This window comes from Salmo trutta, chromosome 3 (assembly GCF_901001165.1).
Source record: "Salmo trutta chromosome 3, fSalTru1.1, whole genome shotgun sequence".
In the NCBI taxonomy this organism is placed as follows: domain Eukaryota; kingdom Metazoa; phylum Chordata; class Actinopteri; order Salmoniformes; family Salmonidae; genus Salmo; species Salmo trutta.
In genome coordinates this window covers 28613978-28638048 of record NC_042959.1, presented here as the reverse complement: position 1 = coordinate 28638048, position 24071 = coordinate 28613978, and the positions used below count along the sequence as shown (strand labels likewise).

Below are 24071 nucleotides of genomic sequence, written 5' to 3'. Positions count from 1 at the left end.
CCATCTGACGTGAAGGCAGTGCAGCGCTTCGTCGGATTCGTCACCTACCTGGCCAAGTTCCTACCGCGGCTCTCTGAAGTGTGTGAGCCACTAAGGAGGCTCATGGACAAGGACACCATCTGGCATTGGCTCCCAAAACATGACGCAGCGGTGAGGGAAATAAAACAACTGGTCACCCAGACACCTGTACTGCGATACTACGATGTGTCAAAACCTGTCACGATTCAGAGTGACTCAAGCCAGTATGGACTTGGCTGTTGCCTCATGCAGGAGGGCCAGCCTGTGGCATTCGCCTCTAGGGCACTCACCCCAACAGAGCAGAACTATGCCCAGATAGAGAAGGAGTGCCTCAGCATTGTGTTTGCATGCCAACGCTTCCACCACTATCTGTACGGGCGCGACAATATTACCGCAGAGACAGATCACAAGCCCCTTATTGCTATATTCAGCAAGCCTCTCCTGAATGCCCCGAAACGACTGCAGAGCATGCTACTGGCCCTACAAAACTACAACCTCAAGGTGGTGTATAAGCCAGGGCCAGAGATGTATGTGAGTGACACGCTCAGCAGGGCTACTGCATCAGGCACTCACACACGCTCCATGCATGAACGACACGCAGTGTGCAGCTTACAAACAGAGCAAGTGGATGTTGAACACATCAACCAGGCTGACTACCTCAATGTCACGGACCAGCGCCTGATACAAATCAGACAGCACACAGACAGGGACGAGCAACTCCAGGCATTGAGGTCTGTGATTCTGATGGGCTGGCCCGACTGCAAGGAAGAAACTGCTTTAGCCGTCAGAGATTATTGGCCAGTCAAAGAGGAGCTCAGTGTTCAAAACGGAGTAATATTCAAGGGTCAGAGAGTCGTTATTCCCCGGTCTCTGCGCCCTGAGATGTTGGCGCGCGTGCACTCAAGTCACATAGGAGGTGAGGCCTGTTACAGACAAGCACGTGACACACTGTATTGGCCAGGAATGCAGAGTGAAATCAAAGACTATGTCAGTAAATGCACAATCTGCAATGAATATGCCACTGAGCAACAGAGAGAGACGATGATGTCCCACGAGCTACCGATGCGCCCCTGGCAGATAGTAAGTCTAGATCTCTTCCAGCACAGTGGCAAAGACTTTCTGCTGGTAGTCGATCATTACTCAGACTTCTGGGAGATTGACCTCCTCCCCGACCTCTCAGCAGAGACAACAATCAAACGCTGCAAGGCTCAGTTTGCCCGCTATGGCCAGCCAGATAGGGTAATTTCAGACAATGGACCCCAATTCTCCGGGGTTGAGTTCCGAAAATTTGCTGCAGATTGGGAATTCGAGCACGTCACTTCATCACCACGACACCCAAAAGCTAATGGGAAGGCGGAGTCCGCAGTCAAAATCGCAAAGAACCTCTGCAAAAAAGCTCTGCGAGAGGGCAAAGATGCCTGGAAAGCAATCCTGCAGTGGCGCAATACCCCGACAGAAGGCATGGATAGCAGCCCGGCCCAGCGCCTCATGGCACGGCGCTTAAAAGCAGCTCTGCCAGTAGCCAGCACTCTCCTGGAGCCATGTGTGGTGACAGACGTCACAGAAGCTACGTCACAGAAGACAGGTCTCCAAGTTCATCTATGACAAAAGACAGAACCCCAGCAAGTCACATGGGGCCTGAGGCACTGGGCGAAGAGCCAGGGGATCACAGGTCGGCCGCTCCCTCGCCCATCAATACTCCCCTTAGACAGTCAGGTGACACGCCTGTGCGGGAACCCGCAGTCCTCGCAGACAAGCCCCCTGTTTTTTCACGCTGTGGGCGTCTGTCCCAGCCACCAAAAAGACTTAATCTGTAGGTTTCCCATTAGGGATTGTTGACAGACAGAGATAAAAGTGAAGAGTATCAAAATGTGTTAAGTTGTTACCTGAAAAAAAAAAAAAAAAAAAAAAATACTAAACTGTTCATGTTGGAAATTATTACTAGGTTTGTTTTGTTAGTGAATTGACAGCTCCTGTCCTATTTTATAAAAGGAAAGATGTTATGGGTGTAAGATGGCACAGTGATGCCATCTGTTGGTAAATGTTAATTACTGCAACTCCAGTGTTTTACCGGTGTGCTTGAAATACCCGGATGTATTGCAATATACTGAACAAGACTGGTTACTCGCATCCATGCCTCTGTCTCGTCATTTAACATTCAAACAAATCTCTTCATTCAAAGACTCTTACTGACAGTTGTGTTGATGTACACACTGTACATATATTTTTCTATTTTTCTTTTCTTTTGTGTTATTGACTCTACGTTTGTTTATGTGTAACTCTGTGTTGTTGTTTTTGTCGCACTGCTTTGCTTCATCTTGGCCAGGTCGCAGTTGTAAATGAGAACTTGTTCTCAACTGGCCTACCTGGTTAAATAAAGGTTTAATAAAATAAAAAAGAAATAAAAAGGCTTAGTCTTTTCAGGGTTAACTTCCAATCAGATACAGTATCAGACCTACAGGACGTAAAGACAACAGGACCTCTGCTACCCAGACGTGTGACAAAATGGATGTTGGAGAGATAGTGCAGCATTCCTGAGACAACACAAAGGAAAACCTTCCATACAGTTGATAAGAGTCACTTCGGAGGTTGGGCACAGTACATAGTCATGTGAAGGTGGCAGTTGTGCCAGTTGCAGGTCTAAAGTGCTAAGGGGCGCCCTAGTACCTAGAGGTATTACTTTCCACTCTGTAAATCACTGCACTGCTTCCTCATTCCCTCAGTCCAACCAGCCTTATACTGACCAAGGACTGAGGGAGAGAGAAGACGACAAGCTAAGTCAATGAGTCACACAGACAGATAAAACAACAACACTAAAAGTTCTGAGGTAATTAGATCAAGTGGTGGACAGAGCCACAGGGATCTGGATCTACATGTATAGTGGTTTAAACTGAAGTCGAACTTAAAGTTTATGTGAACTGAACTGGACTAACCCAAACAGAGTTGGGCTAAGCAGGACCAGGACAAAGTGGAACCATGACAGCAACCACTAGACGGGTTTACAAGAGGAGGGAGACCATCACAGCCCTTCCTCTGTATTACTCAGGACAGCTGCTGAAGAAATACACTGGACAGAAGGTAACGAACAGGAGAGAGAGAATGGGGGATAGGCCAATAAGGACGGGCAGAGAGAAAATGACAGAGTGACCCTTACGAAAATAAAGTAAAAAAAGTGATATATTTAACATCACGTAATACATGTAGATGCAAATAGCATCTTTGCCCAAATGCATATAATGCCTGAAAATTTCCCAGAAATGCATGGCTATGACATCTAGTCTACCTGGTGGCCAAAGTGGCTCCTCATGCAGCTTCTTAAATTACTCTTTACATATTGATCAATGGAGATTTGAATTTAAATGTTTTATTTAACCTTTATTTAACTAGGCAAGTCAGTTAAGAACAAAAATCTTATTTACAATGAGGCCTACCAGAAGGCAAAAGGCCTCCTGCGGATTAAAAAGAAAAAAAGGGAAAAAAAATATAGGACAAAACACACATCACGACAAGAGAGACACCACAACACTACATAAAGAGAGACCTAAGACAACAACATAGCATGCCAGCAACACATGAAAACACAGCATGGTAGCAACACAACACGACAACAACATGGTAGCTACACAACATGGCAGCAGCACAACATGGTAGCAGCACAAAACATGGGACAAACATTATTGGGCACAGACAACAGCACAAAGGGCAAGAAGGTAGAGACAACAATACATCACACGAAGCAGCCACAACTGTCAGTAAGAGTGTCCATGATTGAGTCTTTGAATAAAGAGATTGAGATAAAACTGTCCAGTTTGAGTGTTTGTCGCAGCTTGTTCCAGTCGCTAGCTGCAGCGAACTGAAAAGAGGTGCGACCCAGGGATGTGTGTGCATTGGGGACCTTTAGCAGAATGTGACTGGCAGAACGAGTGTTGTATGTGGAGGATGAGGGCTGCAGTAGGTATCTTAGATAGGGGGGAATGAGGCCTAAGAGGATTTTATAAATAAGCATCAACCAGTGGAGATAATTGTTTTGCCCACCAAACAAAACTTTGGCAGTGATATAATCTAAATTGTACATTTTTGGGGGGAGATTTCAACTAATTTAAACATTCTATCATAAAGAGCACATGTTTAACTTCATAAAAAACATATTGAGAGGGAAAAAAATACTATAGTAAGTGCCTCTCTTTAGCTTAATGAAATAATGAAATCGGCGTTAGGCTGTTTAAAAGAATTAAAAATAAAAATGTTTTTTTAGTGATTTAAACAAAAACTATACATTGTACAACACTTCACAATAAAGTGTCTTCAGAAAGTATTCACACCAGTTGACTTTTTCCACATTTATCTTTGTTACGAACTAGGATTAAAATGGATTTGATTGTTTGTTTTTTCAACGATATCCACAAAGTACTCTGTCAAAGTGGGAAAAAAAATGTATATTTTGAAAAAGATGAATGAAAAATGAAACACTAATATATGCTGATTAGATAAGTATTCAACCCCCTGAGTCAATACATGTAAGTTCGCCTTTTGGCAGCGATGACAGCTGTGAGTCTTTTGAGTAAGTCTCCAGAGCTTTGCACACCTGGATTGTACAATATTTGCCAATTATTCTTTTTTACACTCTTCAAGCTCTGCCAAGATGGCTGTTGATCATTTTCTAGACAGACATTTTCAAGTCTTGCAATAGATTTTCAAGCCAATTTAAGTCCGAACTGTAACTAGGCCACACAGGAACATTCAATGTTGTCTTGGTAAGCAACTCCAGTGTATATTTGGCCCTGAGTTTAACTTCTTGTCCTGCAGAAAGGGGAATTTGTCTCACAGTGTTGGAAAGCAGACTGAACCAGGTTTTCCTCTAGAATTTTGCATGTGCTTAAATCTATTCCATTTATTTGTATCAAAAAAAAAACCCTAGTCCTTGCCAATGACGAGCATACCCATAACATGATGCAGCCCCCACCATCCTTGAAAATATGAAGACTGATACTCAGTGATGTGTTGTGTTGGATTTGCCACAAACAATGCTTTTATTCAGGACAAAAAGTTAATTTCTTTGCCAATTATTGGGCAGTATTACTTTAGTGCCTTATTGCAAACAGGATGCATGTTATGGAATATTTTTATTCTGTACAGGCTTCCTTCTTTTCACTCTGTTAATTAGGTTAGTATTGTTGAGTAACTACAATATGGTTGAGCCATCCTCAGTTTTCTCTTATCACAGCCATTAAACTCTGTAACTGTTTTAAAGTCACCATTGGCCTCATGGTAAAATCACTGAGCGGTTTCCTTCCTCTCCGGCAACTGAGTTAGGAAGGACACCTGTATCTTTGTTGTGACTGGGTGTATTGATACACCATCCAAAGTGTAATTAATAACTTCACCATGCTTAAAGGGATATTCAATGTCTGTTTTGTTTTTTACCCATCTACCAATAGGTGCCATTTTCTTTGCGAAGCATTGGAAAACCTCCCTGGTCTTTGTGGTTGAATCTGTGCTTCACTACTCGACTGATGTGTGGGGTACAGAGATGGGGCAATGATTAAAAAATGATGTTTATCGATATTATTGCACACAGAGTGAGTCCATGCAACTTATGTGACTTGTTAAGCAAATTTTTAATTTTGGACGTATTTAGTCTTGCCATAACAAAGGAGTTAAATAGTTATTGTGGCAGGTAGCCTAGTGGTTAGAGCGCTGGGCCAGTAACCGAAAGAGTTGCTAGATCAAATCCCTGAGCTGACAAGGTATAAATTTGTCATTCTGCCCCTGAACAAGGCAGTTAGCGCACTGTTCCTAGGCTGTCATTGTCACATCCTGACCAGTATAAGGGGTTATTTGTTATTGTAGTTTGGTCAGGACGTGGCAGGGGTGTGTTTGTTTAGTGTTGTCAGAGTTTTTGGGTAGTGTTCTATGTTTTGTATTTCTATGTTATATTTCCTAGTTATTATATTTCTATGTTTAGTTTATTGTTTTGACCTTCAATTGGAGGCAGCTGTTCCTCGTTGCCTCTAATTGAAGGTCCGATTTAGTAGGGGGTGTTTTTTCATGGGGTTTTTGTGGGTAGTTGTTTGTTGTTTAGCTGTGTGCCTGACAGGACTGTTTTCGTCGTTCTTTTGGTTCAGTGTTCATTTATTTAATAAAGAAGAAAATGAGCATACACATTCCAGCTGCATTTTGGTCCAATCACTACGACGGCCGTGACAGTCATTATAAACAAGAATTTTTCTTAACTGAAATGCCTAGTTAAATAAAAAAAAATGGACTCAAGATATTTCAGCTTTAAAAGTGTATAAATGTCAACAACAAAAAAATATAAATGTATATTCAGGCTGTAACAGAGCAAAGTGTGGAAAGAGTTAAGGGGTGTGAATACTTTCTGAAGGCACTGTATTTCAACTTGTAGGTCTAGGTTTTGTGCATCCCATGCGTGGTATGATACAGAACCTCCAACTGGTAATTACTAGTTAAATCAACCATGAATCCTCTTGTAACAGGGAGAATGGAAGGTTGTTGTGTATTACAGGGAGGGCCAATTGAATGCAAGTTTCACAAAAAATGTTAAACATTTCTAGCCTGTCTATCTATGCGTGACAGGGTTGGCGTGTTATGCTCTAGATGCTCAGTTTTTCCCCACAAAACACCAGAAAATGGCCTAAAAGAGTAGAACCAGCTCACCTGGTTGTACACTATGATTTGACTATTAGATGTTCAATGTTTCTTTTGAAGTAAATGTTTAAAAAGGAATAGTTTCACCCTATTAAAATGATAGTTCAGTTCACATAACATAACAGGGTTGACCTTCAAATGAGGGACAGAAGTAAATGAATCATTAATCACATAATCTTTCAAAAATATTTATTTAACCAGGTAGGCAGGTTGAGAACAAGTTCTCATTTACAACTGCGACCTGGCCAAGATGAAGCAAAGCAGTTTGACACACAACAACACAGATTTACACATGGAATAAACAAACATACAGTCAATAATACAGTAGAAAAAGTCTATATACAGTGTGTGCAAATGAGGTAAGATAAGGGAGGTAAGGCAATAAATAGGCCATGGTGGCGAAGTAATTACAATATAGCAATTAAACACTGGAGTGATAGATATGCAAAAGATGAATGTGCAAGTATAGATACTGGGGTGTAAAGGAGCAAGATAAATAAATAAATACAATATGGGGATGAGGTAGTTGGATGGGCTATTTACAGATGGGCTATGTACAGGTGCAGTGATCTGTGAGTTGCTCTGACAGCTGGTGCCTAAAGTTAGTGAGGGAGATATGAGTCTCCAGCTTCAGTGATTCTTGCAGTTTGTTCCAGTCATTTGCAGCAGGGAACTGGAAGGAATGGAGGCCAAAGGAGGAATTGGCTTTGGGGGTGACCAGTGAAATATACCTGCTGGAGCGCGTGCTACGGGTGGGTGCTGCTATGGTGACCAGTGAGCTGAGATAAGGCGGGGCTTTACCTAGCAAAGACTTGTAGATGACCTGGAGCCAGTGGGTTTGGTGACGATTATGAAGCAAGGGCCAGCCAACGAGAGCGTAAAGGTCGCAGTGGTGGGTAGTATATGGGGCTTTGGTGACAAAACGGATGGCACATGCTCTACAACATTCGCAGAGTACGACCCTGCCTCACACAGGAAGCGGCGCAGGTCCTAATCCAGGCACTTGTCATCTCCCGTCTGGATTACTGCAACTCGCTGTTGGCTGGGCTCCCTGCCTGTGCCATTAAACCCCTACAACTCATCCAGAACGCCGCAGCCCGTCTGGTGTTCAACCTTCCCAAGTTCTCTCACGTCACCCCGCTCCTCCGCTCTCTCCACTGGCTTCCAGTTGAAGCTTGCATCCGCTACAAGACCATGGTGCTTGCCTACGGAGCCGTGAGGGGAACGGCACCTCCGTACCTTCAGGCTCTGATCAGTCCCTACACCCAAACGAGGGCACTGCGCTCATCCACCGCTGGCTTGCTGGCCCCCCTACCTCTGAGGAAGCACAGTTCCCGCTCAGCCCAGTCAAAACTGTTCGCTGCTCTGGCACCCCTATGGTGGACCAAGCTCCCTCACGACGCCAGGACAGCGGAGTCAATCACCCCCTTCCGGAGACACCTGAAACCCCACCTCTTTAAGGAATACCTGGGATAGGACAAAGTAATCCTTCTAACCCCCCCCCCCTAAAAGATTTAGATGTACTATTGTAAAGTGGTTGTTCCACTGGATATCATAAGGTGAATGCACCAATTTGTAAGTCGCTCTGGATAAGAGCGTCTGCTAAATGACTTAAATGTAAATGTTAAATGTGATAGACTGTATCCAGTTTATTGAGGAGAGTGTTGGAGGCTATTTTGTAAATGACATCGCCGAAATCGAGGATCGGTAGGATTGTCAGTTTTACGCGGGTATGTTTGGCAGCATGAGTGAAGGATGCTTTGTTGTGAAATAGGAAGCCGATTCAAGATTTAATTTTGGATTGGAGATGCTTAATGTGAGTCTGGAAGGAGAGTTTACAGTCTAATCAGACACCTAGGTATTTGTAGTTGTCCACATATTCTAAGTCAGAACCGCCCAGAGTAGTGATGCTGGACGGGCGGGCAGGTGCGGGCAGTGATCGATTGAAGAGCATACATTTAGTTTTACTTGCATTGAAGAGAAGTTGGAGGCCACGGAAGGAGAGCTGTATGGCATTGAAGCTCGTCTGGAGGTTTGTTAACACAGTGTCCAAAGAAGGGCCAGAAGTATACAGAATGGTGTCGTCTGCGTAGAGGTGGATCAGAGAATCACCAGCTGCAAGAGCGACGTCATTGATGAATACAGAGAAGAGTGTCGGCCCGAGAATTGAACCCTGTGGCACCCCCATAGAGACTGCCAGAGGTCCGGACAACAGGCCCTCCGATTTGACACACTGAACTCTATCAGAGAAGTAGTTGGTGAACCAGGCGAGGCAGTCATTTGAGAAACCAAGGCTGTTGAGTCTGCCGATAAGAATGTGGTGATTGACAGAGTCGAAAGCCTTGGCCAGGTCGATGAATACGGTTGCACAGTATTGCCTCTTATCGATGGCAGTTATGATATCCTTTAGGACCTTGACCGTGGCTGAGGTACACCCATGACCAGCTCTGGAACCAGATTGCATAGCGGAGAAGGTACGGTGGGATTCAAAATGGTCGGTGATCTGTTTGTTAACTTGGCTTTCGAAGACCTTAGAAAGGCAGGGTAGGATAGATATAGGTCTGTAGCAGTTTGGGTCAAGAGTGTCTCCCCTTTGAAGAGGGGGATGACTGTGGCAGCATTCCAATCTTTGGGAATCTCAGACGATACGAAAGCGAGGTTGAACAGGCTAGTAATAGGGGTTGCAACAATTTCGGCACATAATTTTACAAAGAGAGGGTCCAGATTGTCTAGCCCGGCTAATTTGTAGGGTTCCAGATTTTGCAGCTCTTTCAGAACATCAGCTATCTGGATTTGGGTGAAGGAGAAATGGGGGAGGCTTGGGCGAGTTGCTGTGGGGGGTGCAGGGCTGTTGACCGGGGTAGGGGTAACCAGGTGGAAAGCATGGCCAGCCGTAGAAAAATACTTATTGAAATTCTCAATTATTGTGGATTTATCGGTGGTGACAGTGTTTCCTAGCCTCAGTGCAGTGGGCAGCTGGGAGGAGGTGCTCTTTTTCTCCATGGACTTTACAGTGTCCCAGAACCTTTTTGAGTTTGTGCTAGAGGATGCAAATTTCTGTTTGAAAAAGCTAGCCTTTGCTTTCCTAACTGCCTGTGTACTGTATATTGGTTCCTAACTTCCCTGAAAAGTTGCATATCGCGGGGGCTATTTGATGCTAATGCAGTACGCCACAGGATGTTTTTGTGCTGGTCAAGGGCAGTCAGGTCTGGAGAGAACCAAGGGCTATATCTGTTCCTGGTTCAATTTTTTTTTTAATGGGGCATGCTTATTTAAGATGGTGAGGAAGGCACTTTTAAAGAATAACCAGGCATCCTCTACTGACGGGATGAGGTCAATATCCTTCCAGGATACCCGGGGCAAGTCGATTAGAAAGGCCTGCTCGCCGAAGTGTTTTAGGGAGCGTTTGACAGTGCTGAGCACTTGTTGGCTGCTTTTCCTTCACTCTGCGGTCTAACTCATCCCAAACCATCTCAATTTGGTTGAGGTTGGGTGATTGTGGAGGGCAGGTCATCTGATGCAGCACTCCATCACTCTCCATCTTGGTCAAATAGCCCTTACACAGCCTGGAGGTGTGTTTTGGGTCATTGTCCTGTTGAAAAACAAATGATAGTCCCACTAAGCGCAAACCAGATGCGATGGCATATCGCTGCAGAATGCTATGGTAGCCATGCTGGTTAAGTGTGCCTTGAATTCTAAATAAATCACAGTGTCGCCAGCAAAGCACCCCCACACCATCACACCTCCTTCGCCATGCTTCACGGTATGAACCACACATGCGGAGATCATCCGTTCACCTACTCTGCGTCTCACAAAGACACAGTGGTTGGAACCAAAAATCTCAAATTTGGACTCATCAGACCAAATGACAGATTTCCACCGGTCTAGTGTCCATTGCTTGTGTTTCTTGGCCCAAGCAAGTCTCTTCTTATTATTGGTATCCTTTAGTAGTGGTTTCTTTTCAGCAATTCGACCATGAAGGCCTGATTCACTCATTCTTCTGAACAGTTGATGGTGAGATATGTCTGTTACTTGAACACAGTGAAGCTGTATATAGACTATTTTTTCTATTGTGTTATTGACTGTACGCTTGTTTATTCCATGTGTAACTCTGTGTTGTTGTTTGTGTCGCACTGCTTTGCTTTATCTTGGCCAGGTCGCAGTTGTAAATGAGAACTTGTTCTCAACTATCTTACCTGCTTAAATAAAGGTGAAATAAAAAATAAATACAAATAAAAGCATTTATTTGGACTGAAATCTGAGTTGCAGTTAACTCTAATGAACTTATCCTCTGTAACAGAGGTAACTCTGGGTCTTCCTTTCCTGTGGCGGTCCTCGTGAGAGCCAGTTTCATCATAGCGCTTGATGGTTTTTGCGACTGCACTTGAAGAAACTTTGAAAGTTCTTGAAATTTTCCTGATTGACTGACCTTCATGTCTTAAAGTAAGAATGGACTGTCCTTTCTCTTTGATTATTTGAGCTGTTCTTGCCATAATATGGACTTGGTCTTTTACCAAATAGAGCTACTTCTGTACACCACCCCGACCTTGTCACAACACAGCTGATTGGCTCAAATGCATTAAGAAGGAAATCAATTCCACAAATTGACTTTTATCAAGGCACACCTGTTAATTGTAATGCATTCCAGGTGACTACCTCATGAAGCTGGTTGAGAGAATGCCAAGAGTGTACAAAGCTGTCATAAACGCTAAGATTTGCTACTTTGAAGAATGTCAAATATAAAACACTTTTTTTGGTTACAGCATGATTCCATATATGTTATTTCATAGCTTTGATGTCTTTAGTATTATTCTACAATGTAGAAACTTTTCACTGGTAAAGTATACAAAGTAAATCAATTCATTTGGGCATGTTTCTGCAACTGTAGAGCAATGGACTTCATGTTGAATCTGGTTTGGACTTTTCCAGGAATTTAAGAACTTTTATGGGGAGCTCCGTGGATCTACAATCTTTCTGTACACAGACGAGATGCATGACACAGTAAGAGAATAGTTGCACTCATCTAATGTCTCGGTTGTATTGTATCAAGTGTTGGAATCTATCTATGGCTTGACTAATCAGATACGTACTTCCCTATCAGTACTCAGAGAAACTGGACCTTCAGATGTTGAAGTCGATGTCGATGGATTCTCCTTATCAAAACAACAGGTCAACCATCTACACTCTCACCCTGACCAATGAGGAAGTGCAGCTAAAGGTAATTTAGGTTACATTCAGTCAAGTTATTGCCACTCCTGATCAGAACGTGTTACTGGCAATAGCCATAAAGGGGTTGCATAATCCTGCAGATTTACGAGACAGGTATCTGTTGATATCTGATCTAGGTGGATAACCCCAACACAGGAGAGGAGTGGAGAGGCTTCATCATGACTGTGGCCACTGTGAGTATGTAACACACACACACACACACATTGGGCTGTCAGGGTTAAATACTCATTCTGACCCACTTTCCTAAGAGTTAAGTAAGAACAGAGAACTTCTAGATTAAACTAAAGAGCAAAGTAAATATAAGCTTGCAATTTCTTTGATGATGTGCCCTGTAGAAGGAGATCCCCAGTAACCTGCAGCTGCTCCCAGGTCAGATGCTGAGGCTGGAAGAGGTTCTGTCTGAGGAGAAGAAGAGACAGGCCCCACTTTCTCCCCTGCCTTACACCTACCATATCCATCCCTCCTCAGGCGACACATATGACGACGCCCTCTCTGGAATCCCCCTGTGAGTATTGCCATGTTTCTATTCATTATTTTGATACAAAAATGCGTTTTATCTAGTCTCCTCTCAACCTCCTTTTCTTCTCCTCTCTCCAGCTGTTTCTTTCCTGTGTCTCGACAGAAGGCAGAGAAGATGTTGAAGGAGAACACAGAGTATGGCAGCATCATTCTCCGCCCCTCGACTGACAACACTAACTACGCCATCACCTTGAGACAGGACCACCCCAGGTCTTGAACTTAAACATCTCACCCCTGACCTTTAACCCAGAACTCCAACACCCTGTAACTTACAGGCCTCAAGTTTCTCCCCCCTTCACTAAACAAGCCTTTATTGACAACAGCACCCTAGCCCCATCATACAACAGTGTCTCTGGCTGAGGGAGTAGAGAGGAGACCGAGTACTCTTGAGATTTACCAGACTCTTTTTATCTTTCAGTGGCCCAGTGATGAAGAACTACAAAGTGCTTTCCATAGACACAGGCTTCATCATAGAACTAGATGCCCCGGTGAGTCCTGCTCCTGCAGCCTGATTCCTTGTACTGAATGTCTGACTCTCATCCCATCTGGATGGGCTCAAAACACAGCACTGATATGAGACGACACTCTGTATATGCTTGGTGTCTTGACAGCCCTTCAAGTTCGTCCGATATCTGCTTCTGATATGAGGTAACATCCTAATGTCTGTCCGTTTCATCAGGTGACTGTCCCTTCCCTGGGGGCAGTGCTAGATCACTTCCTGAAGGCGACAGAGTTCCGTCTGCACCCATACCTGGTTCCCCAGACCTACGACACCTGCATTGGTGAGAGAGCGTCACAACACCACAAATAAGATGACTCACCACTGAAGGCTAAACTTATCCCCATAACAATCCTATCATTACTCCTGTATTGTACAGGGTGTGTAACTTGTGACCTGTGCCCATCAGATTTGCCACTCACATTGCCCTGTTTTCCACCCAAACCGGTCCCCCGGGCGAGAGTGGCACCGATGATCCACACAAAGTCCCCGAAAGGGAGCACCCCTCCCTCCTTTCCCAAACTCCCAATCAAAGCCAAAGAGGCAGGAAACGAATATCAGGACGCAGATGAAGTATTAACCCCAGGTGTGTGGGTCACAATCAACTTCAGAGCATCAGTGTGTTTACAATAGACGTGGCTGCAGTCTCAGACTTGTAAGTTCTCTTCAGTCTGTCTCTACTCTCTGTTTTCGTCTCTCCAGACCCCAGACCTGAAGACCTGGATTAGGAGCTCCACACAGCAGTACCGAAGGGGATAAAACAGACCTACACAGGGGAACAGTTTTCACACACTACACAAAAATCACACACAGAGCAACATTGTCATGAACACACATGAACACACTTGATGTATAGCATCGAGCAAGGTTTTATTTCTCTGTGGTTTTGTACCCAAATGTCACGTTGGCGAGGAAACAACCTGTCAATCATCCTTGTAAAGATGTGTACACTACAGTAAATGCACTTTTTGTTTTAGAGCTCATGCTTGGCTCCAGTTAAAAATTAGCCAATGAGATGTAGATTTTATATAATAAAATGGTGCATAAAGATTAACACTGGATATCTGAATTGTCAGCTTCTGACCTTTGCACGCACGTACACACACACACCCGAAATAAACTACCACACAAATGCTTCAGGACCATTGAATACATTTATTTTCCAAGTCACACGCAGGAGTCAACCAGCATAATTGTGTTTCAACCATTACAATATTTTTTTATCAATAATTATCTTATATATAATCAGTATTTTTTAAAAATCATATCACTATTATCAGTTTGTATCATAGGTGAAAGGTTAAAGGACTTATCACTCAATGACAGCTGGGTTGTGAAAAATAAAGGTAAATAAAAGTGTTCTCTCCATCCATTCAGGGCCTTAAGTGCACTCTCACAGCAGCACTGCTAGTTTTACCATCTCTCCCTCCCAGTGACCCTCATCTCTCAAAACAACCCTTCCCACTGGACAGGTGACAGCAAATACAGCAGGTGCCCACTGGTGAATGGAAAGTAGTTTCCACCAGATTGCTTTTACCCACCTTGAGGCCAGTACCATCTTTAACTCCCTACATCCCTCCCTGCAGTCTGGTCCCATACTCTCCTAATGCCCAATTATTAAGACATCATAAATGAAAAGAATAAAATAATAATTTAACATTGCAGGGTAAAAAAACTAAAACAATAACTTAACATGTTTGTTCCCCAATCAAGACACGTGGCTACTTCTCTAAAAGTGACAGCTGAAGGATCCTCTCCAGCTCATCCTCTTCCTCCTGCCTCGCCCTGTAACAGGAAACGGAATTAAGTCATTAGATCCCGGAAACTGGCAATCAAGCTCCCCAAATCCTTTCCTCATCCATCCTTATAATCCCACTCTGCATGGCTGTGTTCAAATACTCTAGAACGGGTTCCTATCCTCATCCCTTTCCCTGGTCAGAAAACAATGGATGATCAGAGAAAGAAACCCTACAAGCACTCATCCCTGTCACACCTGTCCATCTCTTCCTGTTCCCTGCACGAGAGTTCCATGGCGATGCGTAGCTGCTCGTCAAAGCTGTTTCCCCCGGGAAATGGCCCCGGCAACCGCGGCTCAGCCACTGAGCTGTAGGAGGGAGGGGAGTAGGCTCCGGGGTGCGACGGCGAGACTGACAGAGGAGGGGCAGGATCTGCAGGCTCTCCTTCCTCACCACCAGCCAATGAGATCGACAGGGACTCCTGGATGGCCCTATCAGAGAGAGGTAGCGGGATGACGGTTTAAAAGCTAATGCCAGAGAGTGAAAGCCTTATAAAATATTATCAGGCATGAACAAGGTGAAAAGGAGGTATGTATGGACACTTTTCTCACCTCTCCAGCTGAGACTCGTCCTCGTACAGGGGTGACTGTATTTGCCCAGAAACAGGACGACTGTTAGTCAGAGCCTCCCATATAGTCACCTACAGAGAGAGATTTTACTGAACTTCCGTGGCAATCGTCATGAAAACCTAAAGCTGATAAATATTTAATTTGTGGATCAATGACTTCTATTAACAGTAAACCATGATTATTTCCTGTCTCACCTGGTCGCTCTCTGTCCCTGCGTCCAATAGGCTCTGCTGGATGGCAAACTGCAGCAAGTTATCGTCCTCGTCTCTCATTGGCTCGCTGCGGCCCGGACCAAGCGTGGTGTAGTCTGGGGGTGGTTCAAATACGGAGGGGTCCACCTCGCAGTGAAATGGACGCAGGGTCTGCCCTGGGAGCAGAGGGACAGGGAGATACGTTTCCACACACATTTTTTTAGAGCAACATGCACCTTTTGGTAACACGATACTTCACCCATCCAGACTCCCAAATAGCAACATTCACAAGGGGGCAACAGAGGTTCTTGTTGTCTTCTCATTTGTTGTGAAAGCAAAAGAAGAGTCTCGTCTTCCCTAGCTAGCAAGTTGGCTAAACACTACAAGATAGCTAGCCTTCCCACATTGTTTCACATGTCAATCAGATTTACTATTAAATCATATGCCCTGGCAAATATTCTTAAACTTGCCGGTGTAACCTACAACATTATCGAAATTTCATATGCTGCTCCAATGTATTCACTCAGCTAAAAATAGAATGTCATGTTTTGGTCACAGAGAAAATAGTTATTACTTCTAAACAAAATACATTCTAATTAAGGCTACAATGTTGTTTGGTTTATTGTCTGAACAGTTGCTGAGATTATATACACAACACTTCCCCCATGGCTACGCAAGGAATGATACGGCGCGTTAAAAGCATTCACGGGGAATAGGACTACGTAGAACATCGGCACGTAGAACATCGGCGCGCACTACTAGGAGCTGCCCCTTTTGGGGAGGAAAAACGTCATTGCGACACTGCACTACACTCCGTAGGGTCCGTCTCCGTAGGGTAGAAATAGCCCTTTAGTGTGTGTTGCGTGTGGTTACCAGCCTCGGGGGCCTCCTCGGGTGTGTGTACAGTAACCGAGCTGACAGGCTCATCACAGCCACACAGGTTACTGAAGGTCACTCTGGCATTCAACACATGGAACAGAGGGATCTCTGAGAGAGAGAGAGAGAGAGAAAAGGGAGATCTTCAAACTCTTGTCACTTTGTTTAAGCTTAAATTGTAAAGCGTGTCCTTTTTCTTCTGATAGCACCTGCTCCTCTCCATGTCTTCTCTTTGGGACTCTGTTTCAGATCCTGCCTAGAAGGTCGGGACTAGGGGTCAGTTTGAGATTAAGCCTCACCTATTTTGACCGGGAAGCCGGGGGGCAGGCTCAGAGTGATGAAGTCACGTAGTTTGGCAAAATGGGCGTTGGAGATGGCCATGAGGTCAATGATGGGCGTGACCTGCTCAGCCAATGACAGAGGGTGAGCCTCACTCAACCACAGATGGGCCTTAAACCTAAAGAGAGAGAGAGAGACAGAGAGAGAAAAATAGAGACACTTGCATTAAACACGGCGGTGATATTGTGCTTGTCCAAGCATGACTGTGCATTGCGACGGTGATCCCGGCTCTCTGTTGCCATGGCAACAGCGGTACCTCTGGACTTTGCTGGTGAGCTCCACGGGGCGTCCGATGTCTCGTTCATTGAGTTGGAACTCTGGGTCAAAGTATTCCTCAGCGGTGATGGCTGTGGGGTTATGGGGGCTGGCACACTGAGAAACATTACTCTGAGAGACATGGGAAGAGAGACACATCATTGACCACATCCAGTCAGTCAGTCCATCAAAGCATCTATCCACCACATATAATATGAGGTGGTGTCCTTCTGAAACTCACCCCATTAGGAGCAGTATGCTGCTCAGCTATCCCAAGGAAGGACTGAAGAGGAGTCTTGGTGCCTGGGAGGACAGGAGGGATTGAATCATGCTGTGCCTGTACGTACACTATGACCAAATAAAACATAAGAGTGTTCTGTGTGTACCTTTGCTCTTTGACTTGTCCTGGTCCGACAGGTGCTCTGTTCTTGATCGGGTCACCAACTCCACATTAGTGGCGCTGTACACCTGAAAACAAACCAAAGGAAAAAAACATGATTCAGTAAATCAATAAAAAATGTTTTTTTTTGTGTTTTTTTTTTAAATGCCAAGAAACACTTTCTATTAGAAACATTTTTCAAGACCAATGGTGTCTCTGGGCTCACCTTGGCTTCGTAGCCACTGACTGACTCACTTTTCTCAGAGCGCCAGCCCCAAATGCCAGACTTGTTCCTGTGCAGCAAAGAGCAGGAGAGAAGAATTAGAAGACAGACCAGGTAGGTGAGTATGTTGTGTGTGAAGTAGCTACCTTTCGAAGGCGAAGTTGAGTGTGTTGAGGTGTGTGAAGACGATGTGTGTGTGGGTTACCTCTCGAAGGCGATGTTGCGTGTGTTGAGGTGTGTGGAGACGATAGGGGAGGTGAGTCTCTGGGCGGTGTTCTCCTGGGTGGGCAGCATGGCAGCCAGGAGAGATGGAGCATCCCGCAGGGAGAGAGACAGAGGCTCTGTGTACACCACCTGCTTGTCATGGTCCACCTCCATCACCACAGCGCCATTCTCTATAGAAACACACATTACCATGGAGACGACACACATTCACCATTCAACCACTATGGAAACCATACCACCAGTGTCATACCTTCGCCCTTAAAGATGTAGCTGCGACGGCCCTTGAGCCAGGTCATGTGCTCAAAGCCCAGTAGAGTGGTGTCCACCCGCAGACACGAGCCACTCTTCCACACGCGGTACACATCACTGGGACACACCTTGGAGACCAGGGGGACTGAGAGTTTGGGGGGGGGGGGTTAACCACCGTAAACACTTCAGTGAATCACAGTGACAGTATAACTGGGATCTGTTCATCTGGTGCTGAAACCGACCACTGTGAGCAGATATGAGCCCTTCACGATCACACACACTCACCCCAACTGGTGAACTCCCATTTCATCTCCACGTAAAAATCCCGAGCCTGAAAGAGGAGACACAGCATCGTGAGTTTCAGATATGTGATTGACAGGTGTGCTACCTGTGTTTGTTATATGGCTGAAGCGAAGACCGCAAAGTGTTACCTTACCCGTCTTAGCTTGCTGAGCAGTTCTGGGATGCCGGCCAGTCTCTCTGTGGCTCGCTTGAAGTCTCTATACTGCAGCACCAGCTGACAAAGCTCAGGATCCCCTGTGCTCACTGCCTCCTGCAAAACTGGACATAGACACACCATCAACCCACACACAGTGCCTATAGAAAGTCTACACTCAATTGAAATTCTCACATTTTGTTGCGTTACAAAGTGGCCGTGAAATAGATTTAATTGTAATGTTTTGTCATTGACCTACACAAAATACTCCATAATAACAAAGTGAAAATACATTTGACAAAATAATTAAAATGTTATAAAATAATTAGTTGCATAAGTATTCACCCGCTTTGTTTTGGGAAGTTCAGAAGTCAAATTTGAAAAAGAAAAAAAGAGACCCACACTCAAGACGCAATAATGTAACAACGTTTCCACAGCCAAGCGGTCTTCATCAGGGCATAATGACAAACACGGTGAGTCACTCGTTTATATAGAGTTTGAAAGCCCTTACTCCCTTTGGTCTCAACGTAGAGTTTGATCTGAAGTCCTTCTTGTGACTGTGTTTTCGCCATCCATTGTAAATAATGTTTGTAGGCCTACGTAGCCACATTGTATCTATGATCAATATCCATTCATGCTTTTTTATATGTTCTATTTATATCTGTAAATTGACCAATGAAATCAAGCCAGAGCTTCATTTCATTGTGTACTTTCAAACTCTATCAATTAGGGACCCGCAATGTTTGTCATTATACCACGATGAAGACAGCTTGTCTGTCGAAACATTAAATTGCGTCTGAGCTCCGAGAGTGCGAGGCTCTCCTTTTCTTTTTCAAGTGTTCTACTCCGCTAGCCAGCACCTTGACTAACCAGGTGTGCATTTTTTCCGCCTCCAGATTGACCACAGAAGTCAGATTTGGCTTAACAAATCAGATAATAAGTTATATGGAAATAAGAGTTGGCATGATTTTTGAATGACTACCCCTTCCTCTGTCGCCCATACATACAGTGCCTTCAGAAAGTTGTCACACCCCTAGACTTTTTACACATTTTGTTGTTACAGCCTGAATTTAAAATTGATTACATTTAGATTGTGTGTCACTGGCCTACACACAATGACCTATAATAACAGTGGAATTATGTTTTTAGTAATACCTTAATAATGAAAAGCCGAAATGTCTTGAATCAATAAGTATTCAACCCGTTTGTTATGGCACGCCTAAATAAGTTCAGGAGTAAAAATGTGCTTAAAAAGCCACAAGTTACATGGACTCACTCAGTGCAATAATAGTGTTTAACATGATTTTTTAATGATTACCTCATCTCTTTACCCCACAAGTAAAATTATCTTTAAGTTCCTTCAGTCGAACAGTGAATTTCAAAACACAGATTCAACCAAAGACCAGGGAGGTTTTCCAATGCCTCGCAAAGGGCACCTATTGATAAATGGGTAAAAAAAAACAGACATTAATTACATTTTGGACAGTATCATTACACCCAGTCACTACAAAGCTTCAGGGGTCCTTCCAAACTCAGTTGCCAAAGAGGAAGAAAATCGCTCAGGGATTTCACCATGAGGCCAATGGCGACTTTAAAACAGTTACAGAGTTGAATGGCTGTGACAGGAGAAAATTGAGGATGGATCAACAACATTGCAGTTACTCCACAATACTAAGCTAAATTACGACATGAAAGCAAGGAAGCCTGTACAGAATAACAAATATTCCAAAACATGTATCCTGTTTGCAATAAGACACTGAAGTAAAACTATTATGTAGCAAGGAAATTAACTTTATGTCCTGAATACAAAAGTGATATGTTTGGGGCCAATCCAACACAACGTTACTGAGTACCACTCTTCAAATTTTCAAGCATGGTGGTGGCTGCATCATGTTGTGGGTATGCTTGTCATCGGCATGGACTAGGGAGATTTTTAGGATAGAAAGAAACGGAAGAGCTTAGCACAGTCAAAATCCTAAAGGAAACCCTGGTTCAACTTCAGTCTGCTTTCCAACAGACACAGAGACAAATTCACCTTTCAGCAGGAAAATAACCTAAAACACAAGGCCAAATAGTGGTTAGAGCATTGGGCCAGTAACCAAAAGATTGCTGGATAGAATCCCTGAGCTGACAAGGATAAAATCTGTCGTTCTGCCCGAGCAAGGCAGTTAACCCACTGTTCCCTGGGAGCCGAAGACGTGGACGTCGATTAAGGCAGCCCCCCGCACCTCTCTGATTCAGAGGGGTTGGGTTAAATGCGGAAGACACATTTCAATTGAAGACATTCAGTTGTACAACTGACTAGGTATCCCCCTTTCCCTTATATACACTGGAGTTTCTTACCAAGACGACATTGAATGTTCCTGAGTGGGCTCGTTACAGTTTTGACCTTAATTGCCTTAAAATCTAAGGCAAGACTTGAAAATGGTATGGATCAACAACCAACTTGACAGAGCTTTCTTAAGAATAATGTGCAAATATTGCACAATACAGTTGTGCAAAGCACTTATGACATGTACCCAAGAAGACACCAAAGGTGTTTCTAACATGTATTGACTGAGGGGGGTGAATACTAATCTAATCAAGGTATACAATACATTTGACAAGTTTTCAGAGCTTTTTCCACATTTTGTTAGGTTACAGCCTTATTGTAAAATGGATGAAATAAAAATGTTTCCTCAATCTACACACAATACCTCATAATGACGTAGTAAAAACAGGTTTACATTTTTGCCAATGTATATAAATAAATAACATTTACATAAGTATTCAGACCCTTTACTCAGTTGACAGTTCATGTCAGCGCAAAAACCAACCCATGAGGTCAAAGGAATTGATCGTAGAGCTCCAAGACAGGATTGTGTTGAGGCACAGATCTGCAGCATTGAAGGTCCCCAAGAAAACAGTGGCCTTTATCATTCTTAAATGGAGGAAGTTTTGGAACCACCAACATTCTTCCTAGAGCTGGCAGCCTGGCCAAACTGAGCAATCGGGGGACAAGGGCCTAGGTCAAGGAGGTGACCAAGAACCCGATGGTCACTCTGACAGAGCTCCAGAGTTCCTCTGTGGAGATGGGAGAACCTTCCAGAAGGACAAAAATCCTGCAGCACTCCACCAATCAGACCTTGAAAGTAGTGGCCAGATGGAAGCCGCTCCTCAGTAAAAGCCACATGACAGCCCGCTTGGAGTTCTCCAAAAGGCACCTAAAGGACTCAGACCATGAGAAATAAGTTTCTCTAGTCTTATGAAACCAAGATTGAACTCTTGGCCTGAATGCCAAGCATCACGTCTGGAGGAAACCTGGCACCATCCCTACGTTGAGCCATGGTGGTGTTAGCATCATGCTGTGGCAATGTTTTTCAGCAGAAGGGACTGGGAGACTCGTCAGGATCGAGGGAAAGATGAACAGAGCAAAGTACAAAGTGATCCTTGATGAAAACCTGCTCCAGAGCGCAAATGGACCTCAGACTGGGGCGAAGGTTCACCTTTCAACAGGACAAAGACCTTAAGCTCACAGCCAAGACAACGCAGAAGTGGCTTCGGGACAAGTCTCTGAATGTCCTTGAGTGCCCCAGCCAGAGCCTGGACTTGAACCTGATCGAACATCTCCGGAAAGACCTGAAATTAGCTGTGCAGCAACGCTCCCCATCCAACCTGACAGAGTTTAAGAGGATCTGCAGAGAAGAGTGGGAGAAACTCCATAACGATAAAGCTGGGTATTATTGTGTGTAGATTGATGATGGGGAAAAAACAACTTAATCAATTTTAGAATAGGCTGTAACAAAAAATTTGTAAAAAGTCAAGGGGTCTGAATACTTTCCGAATGCTCCGTATTAGAGTATTATTCTTCATTAATCTTAACATTAAAAAAATAACTTTCAATTCGTTTTTGTGTGTAGGTAGATCCTTGACAAAGAAAATGACAAATGCGTTTGAATTGCACTTTGTAACTTAAGAAAATGTTCAAGGGGGTGTGGACTTTCTACAGGCACTGTATCCTTCAAAAAAATGTACAGCAATATGTTTTAGGAAACAGGCGATTTGTATTCTTCCCATACATTCCTCTGTGTATACACTCACCAGTCCAGCTCTGAGCGTTGCAGTGCGTTGGGTCTGCAGAGTGTCTGAGCAGCACACGGGTTGATTCCAGGTGGCCCAGACACACAGCCAGCTCTAGCGGGGTGCGCCCCCGCGGGTCCAAGCGATCCACATTCTCCTGTGGAAGAACAACACTGGTGTGTCATGAAATCCTTCTGAGCGATGCGGTATGGGACGCAAAGCTGTCAAACTCAAAACGTGAACGGTTGAAAAGAGAGAAACGTATGTTGCTACCCCAGGTTGACCTACCTCGTTTTTTTGTAGTTGCCGTTCAAGCTCAAGGTATTGGTTGTTCCAAACCAGAAAATGAAAAGGAAACGCCTCTTGAGCCATTGTTTATCAAATGTAGCTAGCAACTTGCTATACAGCTTTCACCGTTTCTCTTCCAGCAGCAGCAAAATTGTTCTCTCTCAAGAGACGTGAGGACGCGTGCACAAAAAAATAACCGCAAGGTAGCAAGATTCTACTTAATAAACGGGTAAATAGTTAGCAAAGTAATTAGCAATAGGAGTAGGTGCCGATTAAAATACATAGCTAGCTAGCCCTCGTCTACCCATTAGCCAGGAAAGCGGCTAACTGGCTAAGAACATATGACAGCACTTATTTTCCATTCCATCTTGCTGGTTAGCTAGATGGCTAACATTGCACGTCTAACCATGTCCATTTCTAGTCTAGCAATGCCGTTTGTTTGTAACAAACGACGGTATCATGTCCTGCTGATGTGCTAACTAGCAAACAACTACCTATCGTCACCCACTCGCTTTCGCGATGGGTTTTTTTTCTGATCCTGTGCAGTCAAAATAATAGACCGAGATACGGCCTATTTCGAATACACATCCAGGTCACTCGAGTATATAATACGTCCGATGATAGCGATATCAATTCGGATGCTGTCAAAATACCTTGTCGGTGTTCATATTCCAATCACCAACATTCTGGAAACAACAAACCACTATTACAGTCCGGTATTCTTAACAAAAACAGACTGCAGCAGCTGAGACAGTATGCACACCCCAGTTTACATTATTTATTTATATTTCACGTCATTTTCAGCGTCGCTTTAGTTCCAGGTTATTGCTAGCAGCTGGAGTGGGTGAGGAAGGAAAGGCGCGTGATGCATGTTGCCATACAATCATTGAAGGGTACACAACTGTTATATCCCCACTTCTGATGCCAGATGCCAAGCAGAGTTGTGGGGCAATGGTGAGAATCTCCAGCTGATGACCACTGGCTCTTTGCGCCCAATAAAAAAAATAGGTATTACATGTACACTGCGAATCACCTGACACCGTAACCAAAGCCTGCACAACCTGTAGATAAGATCCCCAGGCTCAGATTTGTAAATCACTGGGCTAAGCCAAGTAGCTATGTACCATATTACTCAAGTATTCTTTATCAATTAACCCATTGTGACATGAGGTTCTGCAAAGTGCATTTGTGGTCCCGTTCTCACAATCTCGGCACACAGCAGCCAAACAACCCAAAAATCACATACATCTGG

At 44.2% G+C, this 24071-nt stretch overlaps 2 protein-coding genes across 4 annotated transcripts; one reads left to right on the top strand and one right to left on the bottom strand.

The window, feature by feature from the left end:
* Positions 1–2689: 2689 nt before the first annotated feature.
* Positions 2690–13988, top strand: LOC115172021 (signal-transducing adaptor protein 1). 2 transcript variants are annotated; one of them, XM_029729249.1, is made up of 10 exons: positions 2695–3096; positions 11617–11688; positions 11789–11905; positions 12033–12089; positions 12252–12421; positions 12514–12645; positions 12854–12923; positions 13115–13217; positions 13344–13520; positions 13637–13988. In XM_029729249.1, the coding sequence occupies exons 1-10, from the start codon at positions 2995–2997 to the stop codon at positions 13660–13662; spliced, it is 1026 nt and encodes a 341-aa protein (XP_029585109.1). In that variant the 5' UTR covers positions 2695–2994; the 3' UTR covers positions 13663–13988. The 2 variants fall into 2 exon arrangements, with proteins under 2 accessions (XP_029585110.1, XP_029585109.1); XM_029729250.1 differs by lacking the exon at positions 13344–13520 and having other exon boundaries at positions 2690–3096.
* An 81-nt stretch (positions 13989–14069) lies between these two features.
* On the bottom strand, positions 14070–23942 carry ankrd13d (ankyrin repeat domain 13 family, member D). Of its 2 annotated transcripts, none has more exons than XM_029729247.1 (16): positions 22820–23942; positions 22553–22688; positions 18473–18597; positions 18322–18367; positions 18038–18181; positions 17768–17957; positions 17566–17632; positions 17347–17428; positions 17202–17263; positions 16962–17092; positions 16666–16823; positions 16364–16477; positions 15494–15666; positions 15282–15370; positions 14928–15161; positions 14070–14719 (listed from the first exon to the last, which is right to left on the bottom strand). In XM_029729247.1, exons 1-16 carry the CDS (start codon positions 22901–22903, stop codon positions 14656–14658), a joined length of 1899 nt encoding a protein of 632 aa, XP_029585107.1. In that variant the 5' UTR covers positions 22904–23942; the 3' UTR covers positions 14070–14655. The 2 variants fall into 2 exon arrangements, with proteins under 2 accessions (XP_029585107.1, XP_029585108.1); XM_029729248.1 differs by lacking the exon at positions 22820–23942 and adding an exon at positions 19791–19908 and having other exon boundaries at positions 22553–22631.
* Positions 23943–24071: the final 129 nt, after the last annotated feature.